The sequence below is a fragment of the Catharus ustulatus genome, assembly GCF_009819885.2.
Source record: "Catharus ustulatus isolate bCatUst1 chromosome Z unlocalized genomic scaffold, bCatUst1.pri.v2 scaffold_29_arrow_ctg1, whole genome shotgun sequence".
Lineage (NCBI taxonomy): Eukaryota > Metazoa > Chordata > Aves > Passeriformes > Turdidae > Catharus > Catharus ustulatus.
In genome coordinates this window covers 7,889,151-7,911,927 of record NW_024879446.1, presented here as the reverse complement: position 1 = coordinate 7,911,927, position 22,777 = coordinate 7,889,151, and the positions used below count along the sequence as shown (strand labels likewise).

Genomic DNA, 22,777 nt, shown 5'->3' with positions numbered 1-22,777 from the left:
TTTGTCTTGCAAGCTGGAATAAAAGGAGGTCATGGGTCCTTTGAAGTTTCCTTACATCATGTAGACTGAAAGACAGGATGGAACGGAGAACATAACTGAGACAAAATAGAAAGGGAGGAGGGCAGGTGACCATTGCGAAATGTGTGAGACATCTCTTTCATCATATTGAAGGAGCAGCGATCTAGAAGCAGAAATTAAGCAGCAGGAAAAGACTTTTTTTTTTAAGACTGGTAGCAGGTACAATGCTAATCCTATTTTTTTCTTTGAAGGCTTTTCTTGGGCAGGAATGGAGGGAGGGAGGAAGGGACCTAGGAAGCCTGGTGGGATGAATTCCACTTTCATCACAGTAAGTCAGAGATCTATATGCATATAGAGATTCAGTTCAGGTGAATGTAATGTAGTAGGCTGTACTACCCTCCCACACAACATAAGTACTCATCCAATAATGAGCTGAAATATCCTGGCAAACAAGAATTTTAAAGGAAATTAGGAAAAAATGCTTCTAAGGAAAACAGAAAGGGAACAGGAAAGTACAAACAGATCAGACAGCTCCCCACTGCATCTCAAAGAAAGGGTTCATCACCCACCTGGCACTGGCAGGCAGAAGCTTCTCCGATGAGGATGGAATGGCCAATGAAAGCACAACAGTCTGCAGCCTGTGTTTATTGCCAAGCTATGTTTTCAAATGAATTAGTAAGAAGTGGTAGCTTAATTAAGCTACATCCTCTGCATTTTGCCCTTCTTCTATATAGCAGAAGTAACAGCTAAGTGGAACAGAACAGCAGTAGCTAAACTCTCCCAAATACTTCATCCATCACTGCTTTGACTAGCCTCAAACTGAGAAGTCAGCAGGACCTGCCCAATAATCCACCCTTATTGCTTACTTGTTCACAAAGAATTGCAGAGTCTTTGGCAGGAACCATCCCTTAAAGGAGAGAGTTTATACCTCTTCTCCACATCCCACCCAAACGGTATTAAAGCCGTGTTAATTTAGCACCTCACAATAAACAGGATGGTTTTGGACACTCCAGCTCTGCAAAGCTTTATACAAGCCACATAAAGTCTTTGCCCCTTTTCTGTTGGAGGCTTTCCTTCCCTTAGCATTGAGCAGTTACGCCTTCAGCTGTGTTCAGTGCTTAATTTCCCCACTGCCTTTCTGTTTCTCCTAACACTTACGTAGTTCAGCTTTGGCTATGGAGTACTGACTAAAAATGAACAACAGGAGCCTTTCAAGTCTTCAGAGTGAGCTTTGAGCAAGGCTCCACTCAGGGACCCAATCAATATTTACTGCAGTTTCAAGCCACAATTTCATGACTCCTTCCAGGCAGATCACACTAACTGGGAACCCCTAGACCTTCCCTGGTTTTATTCTAACAAGGTGAAATTAAAGGGATAAACAGACAAACCAAAGAACTTTTTTTTGGAAATACTCATGGTCACAGAGCAAACAAGAAAAGGGAAGGGGGCCAAGAAAGATAAAAGAACACACTACAATACAATTTACGTTTGAAGAGTAACCAGCCACTTATAATTATAAAAGTAGTTCTTCCCCTAAAGCTGATTAACAAAGTTTGAAAACCACACACCAGGCAGCTACTACATGCAAATCCATTTAAAGTGATGCAAGTAAATGAAGTTTGCAAAGAAGGCCCACCTCATCAGCTATCTAAAGCACTCATTCTCTCTGCAACACCTAGGTATGACCTCATGGCCTGACCTCAAACCACAGCGTGGCCATAGGTTATAGTCATGCATCCTTTTCCACAGATACATGATCCTGAGGTTTAAAAATAATGTGTAAGACACACACTTTCAGCTTATCAAGTGAACAAAGACAGAGGAAAATATTTAGAACACTCCTTTATCACATTAAGGACCAAAGTTACATGGATGCTTCATAAGTAATGATAGTACAATTAAATGGTTTTAAATAAACATTTTTTCTCTAAAATTATTTTTTCTTTTTGTATTGCATTCACACTTCTGTAGAAGTATTCACCTGTTTCTAGAAGCTTACAGAAAAAACCCAACCAAATCAAAAGGCATGCCATGGCAGAAAACTGAGGTTGCAAGAGAATCTCCCCTCCTTCTCCATTAGTTTCTCCTCTGACTCTCCATAACAATCACACAGTATTTAAAAAAAAAAAACTCCTACCAAAAATCACATTTCTGACAGTAAAATACAACTGGACTAACAATTATAATTTACCTGTTCAAACTGAAAGGCAACTATATGATTTTTTGTTTACAGTGGTTGGAATCCTGTCTCAACATCCTCTCTCATGTTAGATACCACTGAAAGTTTTGAGTCAAAGAATCTGACAAGCTACTGTTAAAGCAGGAAAAATTACAGCTTTAGCTTCAGATGTGTCAGGATCTTTTGAAAAAAAACCAACTTTTTATGTCAGCCCTGTGGTTAAAGGGCATCAACAGCAGAACAGATGCATCTTTCCACCTTGCATGTTCGATTTTCAGATACATGACGTTTTGATTGTTCAAGCTGCTTCATTGGAGAATGTCACACTATCGTCATGGCATTTGTTTGATTTTATAAACTTGCCAACATCAGATGGAATTTCTAATTCCACTCCTCTCACTTTAAGAAAATCTAGGAAAATTTATAAGCATGAAAGTATAAAAACACAGTAAAATTACAGGAAATCACAAACATACCCACAACAGATGTAAAACTCCTGAGTGAAGAAGAAAACCTCGTTTATGAAACAGAGTTCAAATAATAAAGTTATGAGGCTTCCAAGTCTCAAATAAGTAGGGGCACTTTTATACTATGTTCAATTTGTAACAAATGTCTCCTACCCATCTTTTAAATTATCTTCTACTCACAAGTAGGGTGAAAATTTCAATCAATATATGGATAAATAAGTTTTACAAAATAAATATGTAACCATGCCCAAAATTGTAGTTTTGATGAAAAGTATTCAGTAAACAACAACCAAAATAAAAGAAAAGATCAATGGGCTTTGCAAAAGTGGTAAATGAAAATACAGGGTAAAAATTTTTAGGCACATTTAATCATGTTTTATTTTTCAAAACATCTTAGGATTACTAATAATGCTTCTGAAATTTAGAGAGGAATAAAAAAGAGAATGAGGCATAGTGAAGTGCTGTCAACTGAACAGTGGATACTTACTTCATTTCCTTCTACTACTGCAACTTAAAAAAATAAAAGAGTGTCCAGTAAACTCAATGGGAATTTCATGCAAATATAGCACAGCATCTGGTCAGACTATTTTACCATGCCATTTCTTTTACTCTATGATCATTAGATAAATATGGCAGAAGACCATTTACAGTTTATTTTCAATCACATGTTAAGAGAACACTGCAGAACAAGTACAGTAATTTCATGATTATAAGCTGCACCATTTTGACTAAAGTTTTGGTCTGTACCCAGAAGTGCGGCTTGTAATCCAGAGCGGCATATATATATGAACAATGTTCTAAAAGTTGCCAACCAGGAAGTGAGAGCCTGCAGCAGCCCCAAGCTGAGCTGGAGCCCAGCTGGCCCCAGCAGAGGTTGGACCAGCAGCGTGGGGGTTGCCGGCGGCGTGGTAGGGGCCGGCAGAGCCGGGGCCAGCAGCAGGAGGAAGCCCAGCAGAGCTGGGGCCAGCAGTGCGGCGAAGCCTGGAGGTACGGGGCCGCCCAGCGGCGCTAGGGAGCCCGGTAGTGCAGGGGGTCTGGCGTTGCGGGGGGGCTGGCGGCGCAGGGGAGCCCAGCGGCGCTGAGGAGCCCGGTAGAGCCAGGCCAGGGCAAGCAAACATGGCGGTGGTGGTGCAGGTGGCGGGCAGGGGCAAGCGAGCCCAGCAGCAGCGGTGCAGGCAGCAGGCGGGGGCGAGTGAGCCTGGCGGCAGCGGTGGCCAGCCCTGAGTAGCCCTGCCAAGCGGCAGTGCTGAGCTGGGCTACCCAGCCCCGTTGGCAGCCCCAAGCGGGCCGAGCACGCCTGGCCCTGAGCTGAGCCAGTAAACCCTGCAATCCCGCGATTCTGTTACTAATTGGCAACTTTGTGAAAGTGCCACACGGATCCTCACTGCGAACAAAAGTGCGGTTTATAATCCAGTGCGGCTTATATATGGAGGAAGAACGAAACATTGCTGACACCCCGGAAGTGTGGCTTATAATCATGAAATTACTGTAATTATTTATCCCATTTTATCATAAATCAGGATATGTTGTATTAAGGAGATAGTTTCTCAACTAGCAAGTACTATTTGTGTAAACTATGTTCTTTCCTCTGATACATTTTTTAAACAAAAGCATTACTGCACTGATGGCAACTACAGTAGTTGGGAGTGCAGGAAATGTTCTTCCTATGAAATTATCTTGAGAAATTAGTATTCCCTTCTCAAAGATGGGAGTGTTTCTCAGTTCAAAACAAGTAACAAATCTTACCCTAATAGGAATCACAAGTAACACTACTAGATTCCAGAATATTTAACTGAAAACCACAGAATCTTTTCACCTGGGTACAGTGCATAATTTTGGGAGCTAAGACATGAGCAAGACTCATTTTGTCTCTGACATATCCGTTACATGGTGGAAAGCAGATAACATTTTGTCTTAAGCGTAGGACTGAATCTAAAAGAAAACTCTTAATTCAGGAAGACTGGGTTAAACCAACCCAATACTAAGCCTAATCATAAAGTCTTGTATGCATCCACTATGCTAGCATTATGAAGTAAATAAGCATGCAAACAGAAAGAAGAAGCAATCATTCCTCTGTCATCCATTAAAAAAAAAAGTACAGAAATCCTAACTGGGCACTGCAATGATCTGATTCATTCAGAGAAGTTACAAAGGCAAAATTGCTTTCATCAGTAACAATACATTACCTCCAAACTCCACACCTAAAATTAAGTGCTTAGGAAAGTCTTCCAAATGCTTTGTTCTGAAGAAGGCCATTATATGAGCACTAAATCAAGACAGATAGTATGGAAAATGGAAAACAGAGATTTCTTTTTACAGTAAGTTATAAAATGTAGTTCAGTCAGACACAGGATCTGAGAAAGTAATAATAAAGTAATCCTGTAAATCACTAAAAAACCTTTTTTTTAAAGCTAACTATTGTGCTTTGGAATAGAAGCACTGAATGTGGAGATTCTCCTCATAAAGTGTTCTTTGCAAGTAAGTTTTATATAATTGAGATACACAGAAAAGGTTTGCTTGGAATTTGAATGCAGTGAACAGCCATGATATAATGAGATGCAAGTATGATCTACCTCTGTAATTAATTTTCCTTCTTCACCCACACTGTCACTTGCTATGACAATGTGAATCTTAACCTTAATGAGAAATTTCATACCACCTTGATTAAAGATACTGCAAATAACAACATTCTTTTTATTTTGGTTTTATTTCAACAAATATCTTTTATACTCTCAAAACCCTCAACCCTTCTGTTAATGAAGTTTACATCTACAATAGAGATTTTTAGAGACTGATTTATATGTCATGTTTTTAAGTGAGGATTATGTTAGTATGTGTTTCATAACATGATCATGCTCTGCAGCAGCTGTTCTTAATTTTTTTTGAAGGTAGTTTGTCTGAAAATTTTTTAAGACATAAGTTCCTCAATAAAATTGCGTATGTATTCCTTTACAACATTTGTGAATTAACACAAAAAGTTATTAAACATTCTCATGACACTTTTGAAACATAATTTAAAAATAAACACGCAAAATTTTCAAAGATTTTCAGAAATTTTGCAAGCAAGTCCCTACAAATACATGTACGTAGTATTAAATCTGGCCCACTATCTTAAAACAGGATCTCTACCAACAGCGACAACAAAACATAATCAAATTTCACACATGAATAATGGCTACATTTTAACAACCTGTAAAATTCTAAAAATTAAAATTTTAGTTTTTTACTAGATTCTATTTTGCCAAAAATGTTTATTTAACCAATAAGTATCCTCACAAATTTAACAAAGGCTGTATTTCCTTCATTCTTCTCATGCTCTGTCTCAAGAGAAAGTCTGCTGGGAACCAAGAAAAATTTAATACTTCATACTCTATTAAATGAAAATACACAGAAATAATTGGTCCAGTAATCCCAAACTACAGGGACATACCACACAACAGGAATAACTGCTCATCATTTTGGTAAACAGTTAATAAATTACATGGTTTACATATTAAAGATTTTATATTTACAGGGAGAACTAGCTTTTTCTTTGAGTTGTCTTATGCTAAGAAGCCTATTATTCAAATTGCTAGAAAACAGAGACTTCTTTCCTGAATACAGTGGTTATTTCAGTGAGGAAGTAATTCCATTCTATTGAGGCATTAACAAGATCCACTTAAGTTTTAAGGAGTATGTCACCAAGGAAAGAACCATATATTGCATATACTGCTTTGGAAAACACAAAACACAAGTATCCCAGTGGTGTACTACTATATCTGATTTATTTTACCTTCATGATTTTAAATTATTTTTTTTGTCACATACCAACCCATATCACACTGTATAGAGTATTCAACACCTCAGAATTTCACTAACATCTATCTGTTAATCACATATAGGAAGCCAGTTCTCACTTTTGAAATGGCTGACAGCAAAACTCTACTTATTCAACCAGGTTTGCTTTTAGCCTCTGCTGTTCCCAAAGGTAGAGATCCCAACTCTGCAAAGCTGTTCAAAACAATTTTAGTCTAGAATTTATATGAACTCAACCATATAAAGACCCATAGGGTTCTACAGACCCATGCTGCTGTGCTCCCTCATTAGATTTGATTCATGAAGATTGCGCAGCCTGACAAAAATTGACAAGCCAAACCACTGAAACTCATATTCAGGAGAACTACACCATAAAATCACCAATACAAGATCTAAATCAACCCCCATCCAAAGTAGTTCAAAAACCTTTTTCTGTTATTGAGTTGGATAAGAATACTTACAAAAATACAGCAATAAAAATCCAACAATAGTTCATGTATGAAAAAAAAAAATCACACCTTACAGTGTCTGTCAAGGCATACAGTGCAAAAAAATAGACTTCCATTCCTTATTACTACCCATCAGCTCCTATTGACTTCTTCTAGTCTTAAAAATGAGGGTATGTATTGAAACAATTTTCCTTAATCAATTTTAAGGGATTTTTTTTTTGGAAGGTATTTAAGAAAATACATGTGCAAAAAAGCTGAAATAAAATCTAGGACAGTCAGGCGCCAAGCAGTATTAAAAATTCCCTATGGCTGCTGTCTGCAACTCTTGGTACCCAAATATATTCAAAATTCTGGTATAGAGGATATATTCTTTTTAAATCAGTGGCCTAAAAATGCTTAAATAAATTGCTTATTTTACAGGCTGCAAAAAAATAGTAAATACTAATGTGAAGGTATAGATTCATTCTTCCAATGTCTTTAAGAAAAGTTTTTAAGATAATTCACATTGCAATTATGCTTAGATTTGGAATTATGTATGCAAGGATAAATGCACACATTTCCCTCAGGTCACTACTTCAGTACACCAAAAGTTTAGTCTGATTTCACTTATAATTACCGATATACTATGGGCCGGAAACAGAAAAAAAAAAACAGGAACGTGGAAACTAGCTGCTTTAGTTCTTTTTTTTTCCTAATCCAGTTTACTATGCAAAGCACAAGCAAAAGCATACAAAAGGAGATTCCCACCCATTTAACAAATGCAGAGAAATACTGGCCTTCATTGCAGCAATTTTATTGGAAAGCTCAGTTCACCAGAGAGTGTGCAAGACAGAACAAGAGAAAGTCAAATGTGGCTCAAAAGCGAAGGGAAAAGTGAATGCAACTTGGGCATACGTGAAAGGACGAATATAATGCTAGAATTAAACTCTTTGAAATACAGAATAATAATCTTTCAAGTAAACATGACTTCACTAGCACTGAATTTCCACAATTAGGCACTGTATATATATAATTTATAAATATAAATTTATATATATATATGCACACACACAATTCTTAAGCACACACTTCCCTTGTTCTTTGCCCCCAAAAGCAGAGCTGACAATGGTGACAGCAGAGTGTGTAATTAGTTTTTATTGTTCCCCTGACAGCCATAGCTCTGTAAGGACCCCTTGCCTTTTCCATTGTAAATGTTATGGAAAAATACACTAATGACAGGCATTTAATTATGGGCACAGCGACTATGATGGGAGCTGTGCCAAAAGTGATTGGCAGCTTTGGATACCAGATATTCACTGCAATGGCTCTTTTTCTATCATACCTTGTACTCCAGATTAGTGAAGATAGAAGTTTTTTCAAACATCTTTTCTAAGGCTTTGGTGGTTGTCTAGAGATGTTATTAGTAATTACCACAAACAGACAGAAAAAATCAACAAAATTTTTAATTATTTTTTTGTTAATAGCATAAGGTTGTTTGAAAATGGTCTATGCACTGACAATGCCATCAACATAAAAGAATTCCCCACTGAATCCAGCAAATAGTTGACTTTTTTTTCATTAAACATACTTACAAACAAAGAGATGCTATGCCCTCTTAACATATCTTTATTCAGTATTTACAATAAACTGTTCCACATTCAGCTGTAGTTGCTGAGGTGCTTTTTCACCTGACTAATTAGCAATTGGGAGACACGCTTTTTGGCAGCTTTTGTATCCCTATTATTTCTTTTGGTTTGGCACAAAAATTCCCTTTTGGGAGCACCAGTATTTGTACTGTACCCCACTTAGTGATGGATCACTAATTTTTAATAAACTAAGTCCCAAGAGAACTGTAAAAATATGTAAAAGTGTATTGGAGCAATAAATGTAAACAAATATTAAATAAATAAATAGATGGGCAGGGGTAAGAGCAGTTGCAGTAAATAAAACATTAGGTCTTTTCCAGGAAAGCCTATCCAAGAGATCACACGTAATGTTAAGACATTGGTCTGAATAGGTTTTTAACTGCTTGATCCAAATATCTGTCTTTACCTTTAAAAAGCAAATAGCTAACGTGGATGCACAATTTCCTTGAAGAATGCTATATCTGAATGTTCCTTCATTGTTTCTCATCCCTCCCCCATGACCAGATGAATGAAATTACTCTGTGAAGCAGCTTTCTGTGAGGAACGACCACACAATTCTGGACCAAATGGTTCTAAGTCTATGTAGCAGTCACAAATCCCTGGCTAAGCTGAACAAAGCAACATTATTCCAAAGTGGTAAGTTTGGGAATATAAAAGTGAAGCTGTCTGGCTCTAAAGTGGTAACTTACAAATAGCTGCAGAATCACTGTTGGCTGTCCAACCCCCATCCAGCTGGCTCTCATATCAGTGACTTCAAAAATGCAGTTAGCCATTATGGTGGCTTAAGGCACTTTGTGTGCCAGCGCAATGACCATGCTGTGTGTGCGTGTCAGAAGGTCAATACTTTCAAATTCCAGAGTCTCTCTTTATTTCCTTCTTTTCTGGAAACAATAGGAAAGAAAGCAGGATTGATAGCTCTTACTTTGTTAACTTCTGCTCACCAAATGCCCTGCCTCTATGAATACATAACTATTTTTTTTTAAATCTGATTAGACATCAAATAAAGTGGGAGGGGTTGTGGGGGGCAGAACACCAACCATCAAACAAAAACGCAATGCAGGTGTTTTTCCTGTTCATTAATAGCATTAATTGGCAAATTTTCTTGCAACAACTTTTAACAATTGCAGGAGACCAAACATTATTAAAGCTGCTAGAAATCCTTACCTAATGCTGATGAATTAGCATTGAAGACTGACAGCTCTGCTACAAAGATAATCATCAAAATTAGCAGTAAGTAAAATAAAATACTTGCTTTTCTTGTCTCCTCACCAAAAAAAAAAATCTGTGTTTTATTTATATAGCACTACAAAACAAAATATTAGACCTTAAGAGTTTTGGGGGATTTTTTTTTTTTGTTTAGTAAAAGAGTTAGTATGTATTCAGCTCCAGATTCAAAGACACGGGCTTTTGCATAAAGATATGCAAATTTATTTACAAACGTGAAACAAATTCAAAATAAAAATGAAAACAAAAAATCCTATGTACAGTAATAGCATTATAATAACAATATTTATATATTTCTTAACAAGTCCCTGTGTGACAAGATAAAGTGATTTGAATGTCTGTAAAGAGAAGGAAATTCTCCTGAATTGTAACAAGAATATGAAAAATACTACTTTGAAGTCCATAAAACCAAAAAGGTAGTGATTCATTGCTACCCACCACGGAATGGCTGCAATGTTTAACTACAACTGATGAACAACTTACACCACGTGAATACACCTGCTACTGCCAGCATCCATCCCAGTAAGAGAAACTAAGTAATTTCGGGGAGGAAGTATAATATTATTTTAATGAATAAAGAAGGTCAATGCCTCACTGCAAACATTAATTATGGCACAAAATATATTGTCAAAACATGCATAATTTTGATGTCCCAAGTCCAAATTTTATCTTTCAGAATGAAACAAATACATTTAAGTAGAAGGTGAATAGTATCAAAGTAAATGCATCTCGTACCATTTTTTTTTTGCCTTACCAGATTATTCATAAACAAATAATTTCTTCTCTATACTCCACAACTTCTCATCACTGTAATCAAAACCTAAAGATGGTGCCTATCAATTAAAATGATTCTTCAAAAGTCTGATGAAAACAAAAAATGATGTTAGTGACAAATGTAAAATAAGATTATTTTTACTGCAGATACTACGGTTAAACAGTTTAATATGCTGATCTAATGATGGGAAAAAAATGAACATGAAAAATAACTTGCAGGTTTTGTGAGTCTAAGATTCTTTTTCCATGCAATATGTCAGCATGGATAGGAAAATTCTTCTGCTAGATTATAATGCATATGACAATAAGAATTGCAATTTTCAAGAAAAAATTGCAGAACCTGAAGAATTTGCCTTAATTGGTATTAGCAATTCAAGGAGATGTTGCTAATTAAGAGGACGCTTGTGCATCTTCTCATTAGCTGACTTTTCTTTAGATGGCATTTTTACTGGTCATGCATTTGAACAGCAAAATTGGCCATAAAGCTCTTTCTATACCAGTTAACAGAATATGGACATCAAACTATGTCTCTACATTTCGCAGCAGTATAAACAAACTCATTTTCTTCATAAAACTAGGATCTAACAATGTATTTTCATCAATCTGTCAACAGCAGAATATGAAAGATATTTCCCCAGATTAAATATATATACCTATAATATATATATTGGGGTGTGTTTTTCTTTTACTGTATTTTTCTGCATTGTATGGTATAGAAATACAATCTCAATCCTCGCAGCACAGTGGGGCTTTCCTTATATATGTACTTTCACACACTTCAACACAAATTATTTTCTGAAATGTATAGGACTGGGAATTTGTGCTTTTGTAATGTAACTATGTATGTTCAGTTTCCTAAAAAAGAAAATTTAAGATATCTATACATGTTTGCACACTGAAAAATAAAACGCACCATTTAAAATAAGCCTTACCATAATCTATTTTGGAGAGACTACAATGAAAAAGGAGAGTGCAAAAATGCAAGGAAGAGTCCTAATGTGTGAATGATTCTGTTCTTCCATTCATCTGTGCTGAAGTACCTTACAGTACAGCTTACTCATAACAACTGTAATACCATCAGAATGCAATTTCAATAACTTGTCTGTTTATTTCAAACCAAACGTTTTCATTTCATTATGTTGGTGTGCTGCTGACTGTCTAAATTTTAAGTACAAGAGCAACAAAAACTTCAACAAAACAGGGCCCTCTATTCTCAAAGTGAATTAGACCATTTAGAAACATTGGAATATTAGATTAATTATGAGACTAAAGGTATCTTTTTTTAAACAACGCTCAGAACTAGGTAGCAGAGCAAAGAGGACTTATTGGAAACAAATCTCAGATCTAAAATATTTCTAAATGCATTGGAAAAAAAAAATAGGAAAACAGTAACCCAAAGCAATGGAGGCATATCTCAGAGGCATATCTCGGAGACATATCTCAGAGGTATATCTCAGATGCATATCTCAAATGCATGGACAAACTACTCTCTGCTCATGGTTGATTGTGTATTTGTTACCATCTTCTCTCAGCTGCTTCCAATGACCAACCTTCTTTATGAGTTTTCTTGGTAGTCTAGTATTTCAACAATGCTGCAGTCCTCCACCCAGGAGGACTGCATCAGATTTAGACTGGTGTTGGAAGAAAAAGTCACAAGGCACTCAAATAAACTTGGAGAGTTCTCAAAGCCCATTCATGTAACTCTACTGTTTCATTTTACATTGGTGTGCCCAAGTGACAGCTTATCTACCGGTCCACCTACTGACCTGGGAACAACCAGTGTGTGAAGAAACAGCAAACTGGGAACTAAAACACAGAATCTACAAATAATTCCCTTATGGCTGTTTTGAATTTTACCACAAAATACATTAGTTGGAAGATTAGACCTGGAAATTTGATAGAAATTCCATTCACTTTCTAAACACTAAAGAGCTCAATTAAATAATTTTCAGATTTTTTCCCTCACACAGTATTCATGGTACTCTACACCATTTTACCATGTAACGACACACTTCAATGCATACATACACACACGTGTATATGTAAGTATATATATACAAATATTGAAACACATACATATTCTCATTACATATGCCATATACATTATGTATACCTGTCCATATGAATGCAATGACCATGACTCCTCAAGGACTAATTGCATTCATTCATTTTTTTTCAGCCCGGCAATGAAGCTGGTAGATTGCTGGGATCATAACAACCAGGAAGCGAAAGGAAGGCTCATCTTTATCTGTCCCTCTCAAAAAGCACATAGGGCTAGAAGAAAGAATGCAATGAAATGTCCTGACTATGTGCACTCAGAAAACATTTAATAAGAAGCATTTCATAAAGATCAGGTCCCACTTAACAAGGTGTCTTTCAGACAAAGGTCAGTGAAACTATTGTACTTTGTGCAGTTTTTCCATAAAAGGTTTAAAACTGTTTCAAACACCCACTTTTAAAATAAACACCCATGTTCTTTTGGAGACACAAGGTGTTAATGAAACTATTCAAAGCAGAGAAAGTAGGTGTAAAGAATTGACAGCTCTAATACTGATCTTTTAATTACAAGGAACCAGTCAGAGATTTCTTCAGCTCTCAGAGGAAGCTGCTGGACAAAATGTTCTCAAAATGCAAGCAATGCTGTTTCAAAATAGGTTTACATATACATATAATAGATATACAAGGATGTGTACGTATACCCCAAGTACTTAGGCTCCTATGCTTCCTCTGACATAGGAAACTTGCACATAACACCAACATCAAAGTAAACATCTTGACTTTCCCCTTCTTCATCCACAACTTCTCCATTTTCTTTACATGTGTAACTGCTTTCTTCCTATTCCAGCTATTTTTTAATGGCTTCCCTCAACTCTGTACATAGGCAGAACTATATCTATATGGAAAACAAAAGACAAACCAAAAAAAAAACCAGACACACGACCTCAGCACATACAATCAACTTGCTACAGTGAAATCCACAAACACAGATGGCAGAACACTCAGACATCCATCCAGCCCATGAGTGCGCTCCAAGAAGTGCCAGGTGTGTGTAATGTGCCACATCCAGAGTTTCTCAAAACTAAATCTTTTAATTTGGTTGGCCCAGGAAGGCATTTAAGCCCACTTCTATCCACGCACCTAACTGCAGCAGAACTTATATGTGTAAGGATTGAGTACAAAGAAGTTAGATGCTTTTGTGAAACAGTGCCTAATTACTCAGCTTCAAAATCCAGGTTGTGAAATCCTGGTCTATGCATAGAATTTTCAGAAGTATCTGCTCATTTTTCTGTTTGTTGCCCCCAAATATCTATCTTAAAAAAAGTCTCTTGCAACATTGACCAAATTGTGGTGTTCAGTTTAATTATGGAAAATCACGAGCTGAAGTTGAAATTACTTTTCAGTACCTAAATTCACTAATTACCATCTGATTTCTTGATTGCTATCCACACAAATACACAAAGAGAAAATATATCAGCATCCTATGTCTTTATAATGATTCCTCTATGGATTTGGTATACCATTTTCTTGTACAAAATGCAGTCAAACTCAGTAATACTCCTAATAAAAAAAAAAAAATTTGCTTTTGTGAGACTACAAGCTATGGCATCTATGTATGACCAGAAGCTAGACTTGCAATTCAAGCATTTTTAACCACTCTGAAACTAACTAACAAGCTACTATGAAGCTACATAACCTGACACTGAAACAACTTACAGGGAAATACCTAAATGGAAACCACAATCTTAAAGCATAATCCTGGCAAGCAGAAAAATGTAGCAATAATTACAACAAGTTCAGCTTGAACTGTGACAAGATTAAAAACAGTAGCAGGCATGACACAGGTAGACCGCTTCAAAATTTGTCCCTAGTACACAACATTCAGTCTGAATTCTAATTAAAGGAATGCTACCAATCAAGATTAAATTAATATGGTCCATTCCAAAACTGAGCATATGTTCAGAGTAATATTCCCTGATTAAACTAGTTTGCAGTTCCATATAAAAAAACATACATGCAAACAGTGCTGAAAGATTAATGCACTTTAATGTAACAGTTAAAATTTGTGTACACTTAATTCTAAGCCTACATAAATAAACAAATAAAGAAAATCATATTTTTGAGTTTACTTGAGGATTCATTCCCAATTTAAAAAAAAAGAAAGAAAAAGAAAAAAAAATGAAGGAAAAAAATCTAAAAAAAAAAAAAAAGAGCGAGAAAGAGGGAAAAAAAGTATTTTATTTATACGTCAAAATTTTAATACCTAAGCATATTTTCACCCGGTAATGGACTACAGCATTTATGGAAGGTGTATACTGATAATTAAATAGAGAAGAAAAGTAAGGCATGCCAATACTTGAAACGTTTCTAAGAACTTACTTTGATTCTGCAAAAATACACAACCTTGTTACTTATACATGCTGACAATAATGACCATATACTTTCTAATTGTTCTAGCAGAACTTTGGCAACTAACCAAGCAATGTAATATGAATTTTGCTAATAGACTCCCATGATTTTTATTTACCAAACATTGTTCACACCAGGAGCACTTTTCAACTGGGCCACTCAAGAGTTTGCTAATAATGTGTCTTTCAATGAGAATGAAATCTTTACGTATTTCTGTAGGTTGATGGAGTCTAATACTAATAAAAATCAATCAAATCTGAAGGAAGGATTATCATTATTAAATTCTTCAGAGTTTAAATGGAACCTTAATTTAGAGTGCCTTTATCATTATTAAGATGATCAATATTTCATTTTTTTAAAAAGGAATTAATTAGTTCTATGGCAGTTTGTTAATTCTGAATAAATACAATAAAGAAGCAAGCTAAATCACAGTGGTAGTGTTTGTGTTTATAGAATGACAGTATATTTTGTCCTCTAATTTCAAATAGTTATCACCAAGTAAGCATCTCTACTTACTTCTACATGCTTTCATCTCCTGAGTCTGCCTCTAGATGAAGATAAATCACTGCAAAGTTTTCCCTGCAACATTGTTAAATGCTCTGAAAATTTTGATATCTAAAGACAATTTTGCCTTCAGCTTAGGTTCTAATGAAACAAATTCAAAACAGAAGTGCTTTCTTTTCTTTGGGTCTCTTCCATGTACCATTCAGGTGTTTGCCTGTTTTTCTGTAATGCTTGTGTTATTTGGAAAGCACACACAAACTGGCACACTGTATAAAACAAAGAACAGTTGCATTTGCACCCTTCTCTTTCTCATATTTTTATTCACAAATAAACATGACATGTCCAAATGGATACATCCATTTTGAGAGGGCAGTATTTTAAGACAAGAAATGTTTGTTTTTAAAACAGTTCAAAATTAACTCTTCCTCTGCTGTTTGGAAGAATAACAAAACTAAGTATTCTTTGCAGTCTGCTGATGTTTGATTTTGGATTAGTAAGAGATTCCATTAATAGTAGTAATATATGATTTAACTTACTAGAATGCTTGTAAATATAATTCAATGTATAATGCCTACCAACTAGGTAAGCAATGTTTGTATCTTCAACTGTCTTTACCAATGTACAGTTAAGATCATCACAAATAAGACAACAGAAGTGAAAAATCTTGAATCAAAGGCTATTTTTGAAGTATTTTAACAGCTATGCCAGTTATGTGTGCATTTAAACAAATCTATTTCTTTCAGTGATCCTCCTTTTGCGCAGTGGGATTTGGGAATATAACTTCTATTTTTGTTTCTACCAGTTACATTTTATTTTGCATAACAACAGAAATAAAAATTCTGTTTTGTAGAGGCAAGCAATTTTTGGGACATATGTTCTTTGACGGGTGATGCGAAGTGTAACTTTTCATCTTATTTACACTGAGCAGTTTTTTTCAAGTAACACATGTAGAAAGAGGAAAATGTAGAGAGAGGCATTTCAAATCACAGATGCTCATCATACCCAAATATGACTGTTTCTTTGTCTCAAGTTTTTTGTGCCAACTATTTATTGCTGAGGCGTTGAGACTAGCTAACCCTGGGCACTTGAAAATTCTGCCCTTTAGCTTCTGCATTACCTGTTTTAAACCTGCTCTGGAATACCGAGGAGTGGAATTTTCTACAGGCAACAGAGATTTATTAAAAAACATGACCTGTGACAAAAATCAATGTGCTAATCTCAAGCTGAACAGCAGTATCAAAAGCATAAAAAAATATAGCCTAAGATAAAACGTCCCCATATTTACCATTTTAAAAAAATGAAAAGAAAAGAAGAGTAAGCCTCCCGCGAGCACTTTGACAAGGCAAAAATGTTTAATACACAGCTGACTTTTTACCTAAACACATGGATACCATTTGGAGGAGGACTGAAATTTTCTGATGCTAAACTTGAGCGGACGCTCCAGAAAATAAATAAAACTAAATGAAACCTTCAGCACTGGAAACACTGCTGAACTGCACTAAGAACCTGGTGCTAGGAGCCCTCTGGAGCCAGAGGAGTGGAGCGACTGCGCCAGCACCACTCGGCCCCGACTGCGTGGACCCCGGCGATGCACGGTCCTGTGTCCGGCGGCACCGGCAGACGCCGGCCAGGGACGGCGTACCTACCTCGCTTCCTCCCCTCCAGCCCGCCCGGGAGAGACCCCGCCGCGTGGGCAGCGCAGGGCACGGCCGGGCAAAGCCGCTCCTGAGAACCACCTCACCCGGGGTGCCGCGGAGGTCCTGCCGAGGGCGCAGAGCCGCGCCTGGAGCCGACTCGGCGGGCCCGCCGCAGGAGCCCTTCGGAGCACCACTGGGGGGCCGCTACCTGTGCCCCTCACCCCTCCCGAGCTCCCGGAGCAGGGATGGCAGCAAAGGGCTGCCTCGCAGCGAAAGGCACGCATGCTCCCCGCCGAGAGCGCATCCATCCGGCTCCCGCGGGCCGGCGGCCGCCGATCCCGGGGAAGCCTTGGAGGGAAGGGATAGAGGGGAGGAGAAAATCAGCCCCGCCACCCACCCCACCATCCCTGCCTGCAGCCCTGAACCTCCGTAAAAGAAAAGTTTTCGTCTCTATCTTGCAGCCGATCTCTCGACAAGAGTCTCCGGCGCCGGAGCACCGCTGTGCGCCCGCCCGCCCGGTGTGCCCCTCGTACCTGGGGTTGGAGCTGTTCCAGTAGACGGCGTAGCGGTCGGCCACCGCCTTGGCGCCGGGCTCCTGCCCGCGCACGCACACCCACAGCGCCGCGGCCGCCAGCAGCAGAATCTCCACGTGCGGCATCGCGCCCGGCCGGCGGCGCAGCGAGGCGGAATGCGAGGAAAATGAAGAAAAGGGAAACGGGGAAAAAAAACCCCAAAAACCAAAAAACACAAAATCAAACAAAAAAATCACAGGGAAGGGGAAAAAAAAAAAAAACAAACCACGAACGAGGAAGAAGGCAGGCGGAATCGAGCCGGGGCACGGGAGTTGTGAGGTGAATGAAAAAATGCCAAGCGCGGAGGCGGTGGGCTCCGCGGCGTGCCGCGCCTCAGCGAGTGGAGAGCGCCTTGCGCCGCAGACGAGGAGCAGGCGGGGAGGGCGATCCGCGGCCCCTCAGGAAGCCTCACCCCGGCAGGGGGTGGTGGGGGCCCAGACGGGTGGCGGCGGCAAGCGGCGGGCGGTGCTCATTCACCGGGAGTCCCGCGCAGAGCCCACGGCACGACATACACCGGCCCGCCGGCGCGGCGGGCGGGCGAGAGCAGTGCTTCCTCCGCCCCCTGAAGAGCGGCCCCGGCGGCGCTGACGGCCGGAGTGAGCGGGGATGGAAGGAGCGAACGAGCGAGCCGGAGACGGGGGAGAAGATTGGGGAGGAGAAGGAGATCTTTCCCCTGGAAGCCCACGTGAGGTCCTGGCAATATATTAAAGGCCGCCGGCTGGGAGCGGGACGAGAAGTACCCGCGGATCTCAAAGTACAAAGTTTGTGTCTTCCTTTCTGGCCCTCCGCTCCCCGCAAATGAGTAACAAACAAAAACAGGAAAAAAAAAAGAGAGAGATGGGGGAGGGGAAGAGGGGGGAGAAGCAAAAGCCCTGAGGAGTTTGCTTGCTGAGCTGATGGAGTTGAGAAGCCTGTTCTGCAGCACGGAGTGTCTTGAAGGAGACTTTGTGGACTGGTTTTCTTGTCCTTCCTGTTCCTGGGTGGTGGATGCACCAAGGACTGAGCAGCGCCAAAGGGGAAAAAAAAAAAAAAAAGGCGGGGGGTGCAGGAAAAAAAAAAAAGAAAAAAAAGAACGGCCAATCCAAGAAATATAGCGGCGTAGAAACCAAGGAGATGCAAGTAAGAAAAATTGTTCTATGAGAGGGCGTGGAGAATAACAAAATCTCGGAGACGTGCAAAATCAAGCCTGCAAACTCCTCTGACGATGCTGGTCTTGGCTGGCCTCTCCTACTCGAATGGAGCGATACGGCGAGGTGCGGAAATTTCCTGATTCAGCCTCCTGAAGCCTCTCTCAGATAAAGCAGGGTCCAGTCCCGTGAACATCAACTTCTGCGGAAGGACAAAACAGTTTGAAGGAGCAGGGAGGAGGCGAGAGAAAAAGAATCCACCCCTCAGATGACTACATAAGGAGATCGAAAAAAAACCCAACCACCCCAGATCTTCTCAATCTTGCCCAACAGCTGCTCCCCTTTTCCCTCTGAAGCAGCAGCAAGAGCACCAACGAAAAATATACCACGCCAGCAGGCTAATAAATAAACTTGAATGCAGCGGCAGGCAGGGAGGGATCGTAAAGAGCAACGAGGATTGGAGGGCCAAAAGTCAGTATTGAAAAAAAAAAATTAAAAAAATAAAGCTTTATGGGAGAAAAAAAAAATCTTTAAATAGTCACGCCCCCAGTTGCAAGGACCGGTCCCTTCACTGCGTGTAAATCCGACATCAGCAACCTGGAAAAGCTAGGAGCTTGGCGTGCTGAGCTGTCTCTGTGCATGCGTGTGTGCGACAGGCAGCCGCAGAGATGTATACGCCGTATAGCGAGGTACGCGCGCGCGCGCACACACACAGCACGCATACATACATGCACAGGGGAGGGTCCGATCTGGAGCCGGTGTGTGTGAGGGTTGAAGACGACGAGGAGGTGCAGGCAGCCAGCTCGAAGCACGGGTGCTGCTGCTGCTTGATCATGTGGGATTTTTGCGTGCAGTTTACTTTGGAAAGGGGGGGATTTGCCGACGCAGCCAGTCAGGATACAGCCTGCTGTTTGCTTACAGATTCCTTTTTTTTTTTTTTTTTGGTTTTTCTTTTTTGCTTTTTTTCTTTTTTTTTTTAACACCTCGACCTGATTGGTTTGCAACACGAGAAGGGAGGCGTCGTCCCGGCCTTCTCCTCCTCCATGCCAAAAAAAAAAAAAAAAAAAAACCCCAAAAAAAAAAAAAAAGACCCAACCCCACCTTCTGGAAACCTGACTAATTGAATTACTAAGAACTCTGAGTGGTTCCTGTGCGGCCTTACTGCTAAAGGTAACCATTTCAACGCCGGATACTGCGACAGGCATTGCGCGGGACCCGCGTGCGGACGAGTTTCCGCCTGCCACCAAAAACAGTGTGCCAAGAAATTCCATCGAAACACCAGACTCCTTCCCCGCATTCCCTCCGTGGGCTCGGCATGCACAGCGCAGCACTGCGGAACTCGGCGGGGCCCGGAAGGGGCTCCGCTCCGCCACCCGCCGCCGCGGACACGCCAACACGGGCGGCGATGCCCGCGGGTGCGCAGAGGGGGCGGCGCGGGGCGGGCAGGTGAGCGGCTCCCGCGGGCGGGGCGGGGCCTCCTCCCGCCACTCCCGCCCGCCGGTGTTGCCGGGGTGACAGTAGCTAGCGCCGTGTCCGTCCCGTGCCGTCCTGCTCCGGCCCGGCCCGGCTCGCGGGGCCGCTCCCGCCGCAGGCGCGGCTCGTTCGGAAGCGCCCTGACTCCCCCCAGCGGCGCAGCGCGGGCGGAGCGGCGGCCGCATCCTGCGCGGGGTTCTGCTCTGCCGCGCCGCTGGTCGCTGGGCTCCTCGTTTCCCTGAGGTTTTTCCCCAGCGTGGAGAAGGACATTACGTGTTAATCTTCACCGATCGCATCATCCAAACTGCCCGCGATTCCTGCTCTTCGCCCCCCGCTCGGAAGTTACTGAAACGACGGAGCATGAGTTAAAAAGAAACAATCAAACCCCTTGGGTTGGAAATTTTTTGGGGGTACGTTTTTAGTTTGAGGGGGAGGTTGTTTGTTCGTTTAATAGTAAAGCTTAAAAACTCGCCTTCCCATGGTCTTCTTGCACCCTGTTTACAGTGTGTTCACATCTGTAGATTAGTGTTAGTAGCGTACGAAGTACATTAGCCAAGTGAATGACCCAGGTATAACATTCCTTTTCATTATGAGAAGCCCAGAAATTCCGATTTTTTTTTTCTCTCTTTGAAGTAAGTTCTTTTAATCGGCAGAGGCACATCCGAAATTTCCTTAGTATTTTTTTTTCCCCAGCGCAGATAGACATGTGGAAATCACTGCCATTGTAGGAACCAGCATAAATAACGCTTTCTTTTTCTCCAAAGAATCTCCTCAGCCACATTTGTAAGAAAAGCTCAGTATTTTTTTCTCTTTGTTCTCCTTGTCAGAAGTATCACAGGGAAAGAGCAAAGGGTCAGCTTGTACAACTTAAAATACATTTTAATAGCAGAGTCAGAGCTTAATCTAGTATATCAAATGTCCTTCCAGGACTGCAATGATTGGGGTTTTTTTTAACATTTACAAAGCTGTGGAAAGAAGGCAGACTATTAATAACTGGGGAAAAAATATAAAAAATGCTAACAATAGCAGGAATATATCCTTTTCCCCTGCTTTACTTAGCAAGCAGGCTGTAGGTGGCTGTATCTTAGTAGTTTATAAACAATACAGACACATCAATCCCTTGGACTAAAGATGTAAATTAATTCCACAAGTAAAATGAAATACCAGTTTAATAAAGAGAAGGTGAGAATTTTTTATATTATAACCAGTTCACAGAACTGATCAAATACGCAAGAACTTGCCAGTTCTAGCCCACTCTCCCTTTTTATGATTACATGATTACACAGTTACTGATGGCACAGTTGTAAAATGCTTCTGTGTACCAATGGCCCCTGGCATTAGTGTTCATTAGGCAGAAAGGTAAAGACTGCCAACAAGTGGTCCAGCACCAGTGAAACTATTTTGAATACAATGTTTAGAAAAATTAGTATGTGTGCACAGTGTGTGTTTGGAACTGCCTCTGACAAACTGCCCCTCCACCTTCTGCACAAAGGTACCTTTTCCATCCACTGTAGAGCCTGTACTTTGGTGACTGCACAGAATTCCTGAGGGTTGATGTGCTGTGCTGCAGTCACTATCTTAACTGATCACATAGTTCAAAATAATTAAACTAAGCACAGCCTAAGACTTTTTCTGATGTAAAAGTGATGTATCTGAATGTTTTCTTTCTTTGCTGATTGATATTAACAATGCACATTATTTGTATTATTGGTATCTTGAACAGATATAAATGATTTGTGATGTTACAATGAAGGTAAAGTTGTTAAAATATAATTTAAGCATTTGTCTTTGCCATTCAGGGATACTTTGTCACTCATAAGACAGGAAATTGTTCCTATAGCTTGTATATATGATTTTTGTCTTATATAAATTTGAGCAGTGCTTCAGAAGTAAAACTAAGTGGTAGGACCCAATCCACCTTTTTTTCTGACACTAACTCCAGTGATTTTAAAGATATACAACAGGCAAATATCATGGGCTTTTTCCTCTTGTTAAAACCCAGAGAATTAAGGGGAAAATGAATGCATATTGCAAATTACTGAAATATATAGCTGCATCTTAAAACTTTTTTCCTAGATTTTGTGAAAATGTGCATTTTTAAATCATATGTTAACATTTCAGTAACATTTTATTAAACATAATCAGACAAATACATTTTATATATATATATATATATTCAGGTGTTTGGCTGTGTTTAAATCATATGCAATATTTTGTTAAAATGCTGAACAAAATTTCAGCTTTTGTGTTTACCAGCAGTAACCCTAGACCTGTATTTTTCAGGACCTGAAAGCATCATGCTTTCTTATCTTTTTAATCACTCTCTGATTGCATAAACATGTTGACAAAAAGTGATTAAGAAGCAATCTCAGCTTCAAGTTTTGCAAATTGATAACTGAACAAAATGGTTAATTATCACAAATTCTCTCATCTTTTACAATAATCCCTGGTACTGTAAACTGCTAGAGAATAATTCTGAACATAATCTTAGATTAATTTCCATATGAGACTAGGTACGATAGGCAT

The 22,777-nt window shown here is 39.6% G+C and overlaps 1 protein-coding gene across 3 annotated transcripts in view; it reads right to left on the bottom strand.

The window, feature by feature from the left end:
- The window catches only part of EFNA5 (ephrin A5), a 235,645-nt gene extending 215,811 nt beyond the window's left edge, over nucleotides 1-19,834 (bottom strand). The window contains exons 1-2 of one of the 3 annotated variants that reach the window (XM_033086565.1): nucleotides 19,376-19,834; nucleotides 17,613-18,980 (exon numbers count right to left, since the gene is read on the bottom strand). In XM_033086565.1, the coding sequence (XP_032942456.1) occupies nucleotides 17,613-17,737 (125 nt within the window). In that variant the 5' untranslated portion in view covers nucleotides 17,738-18,980; nucleotides 19,376-19,834. The other 2 variants (XM_033086567.1, XM_033086569.1) reach the window with 2 other exon arrangements.
- Between the last annotated feature and the right edge of the window lie 2,943 nt (nucleotides 19,835-22,777).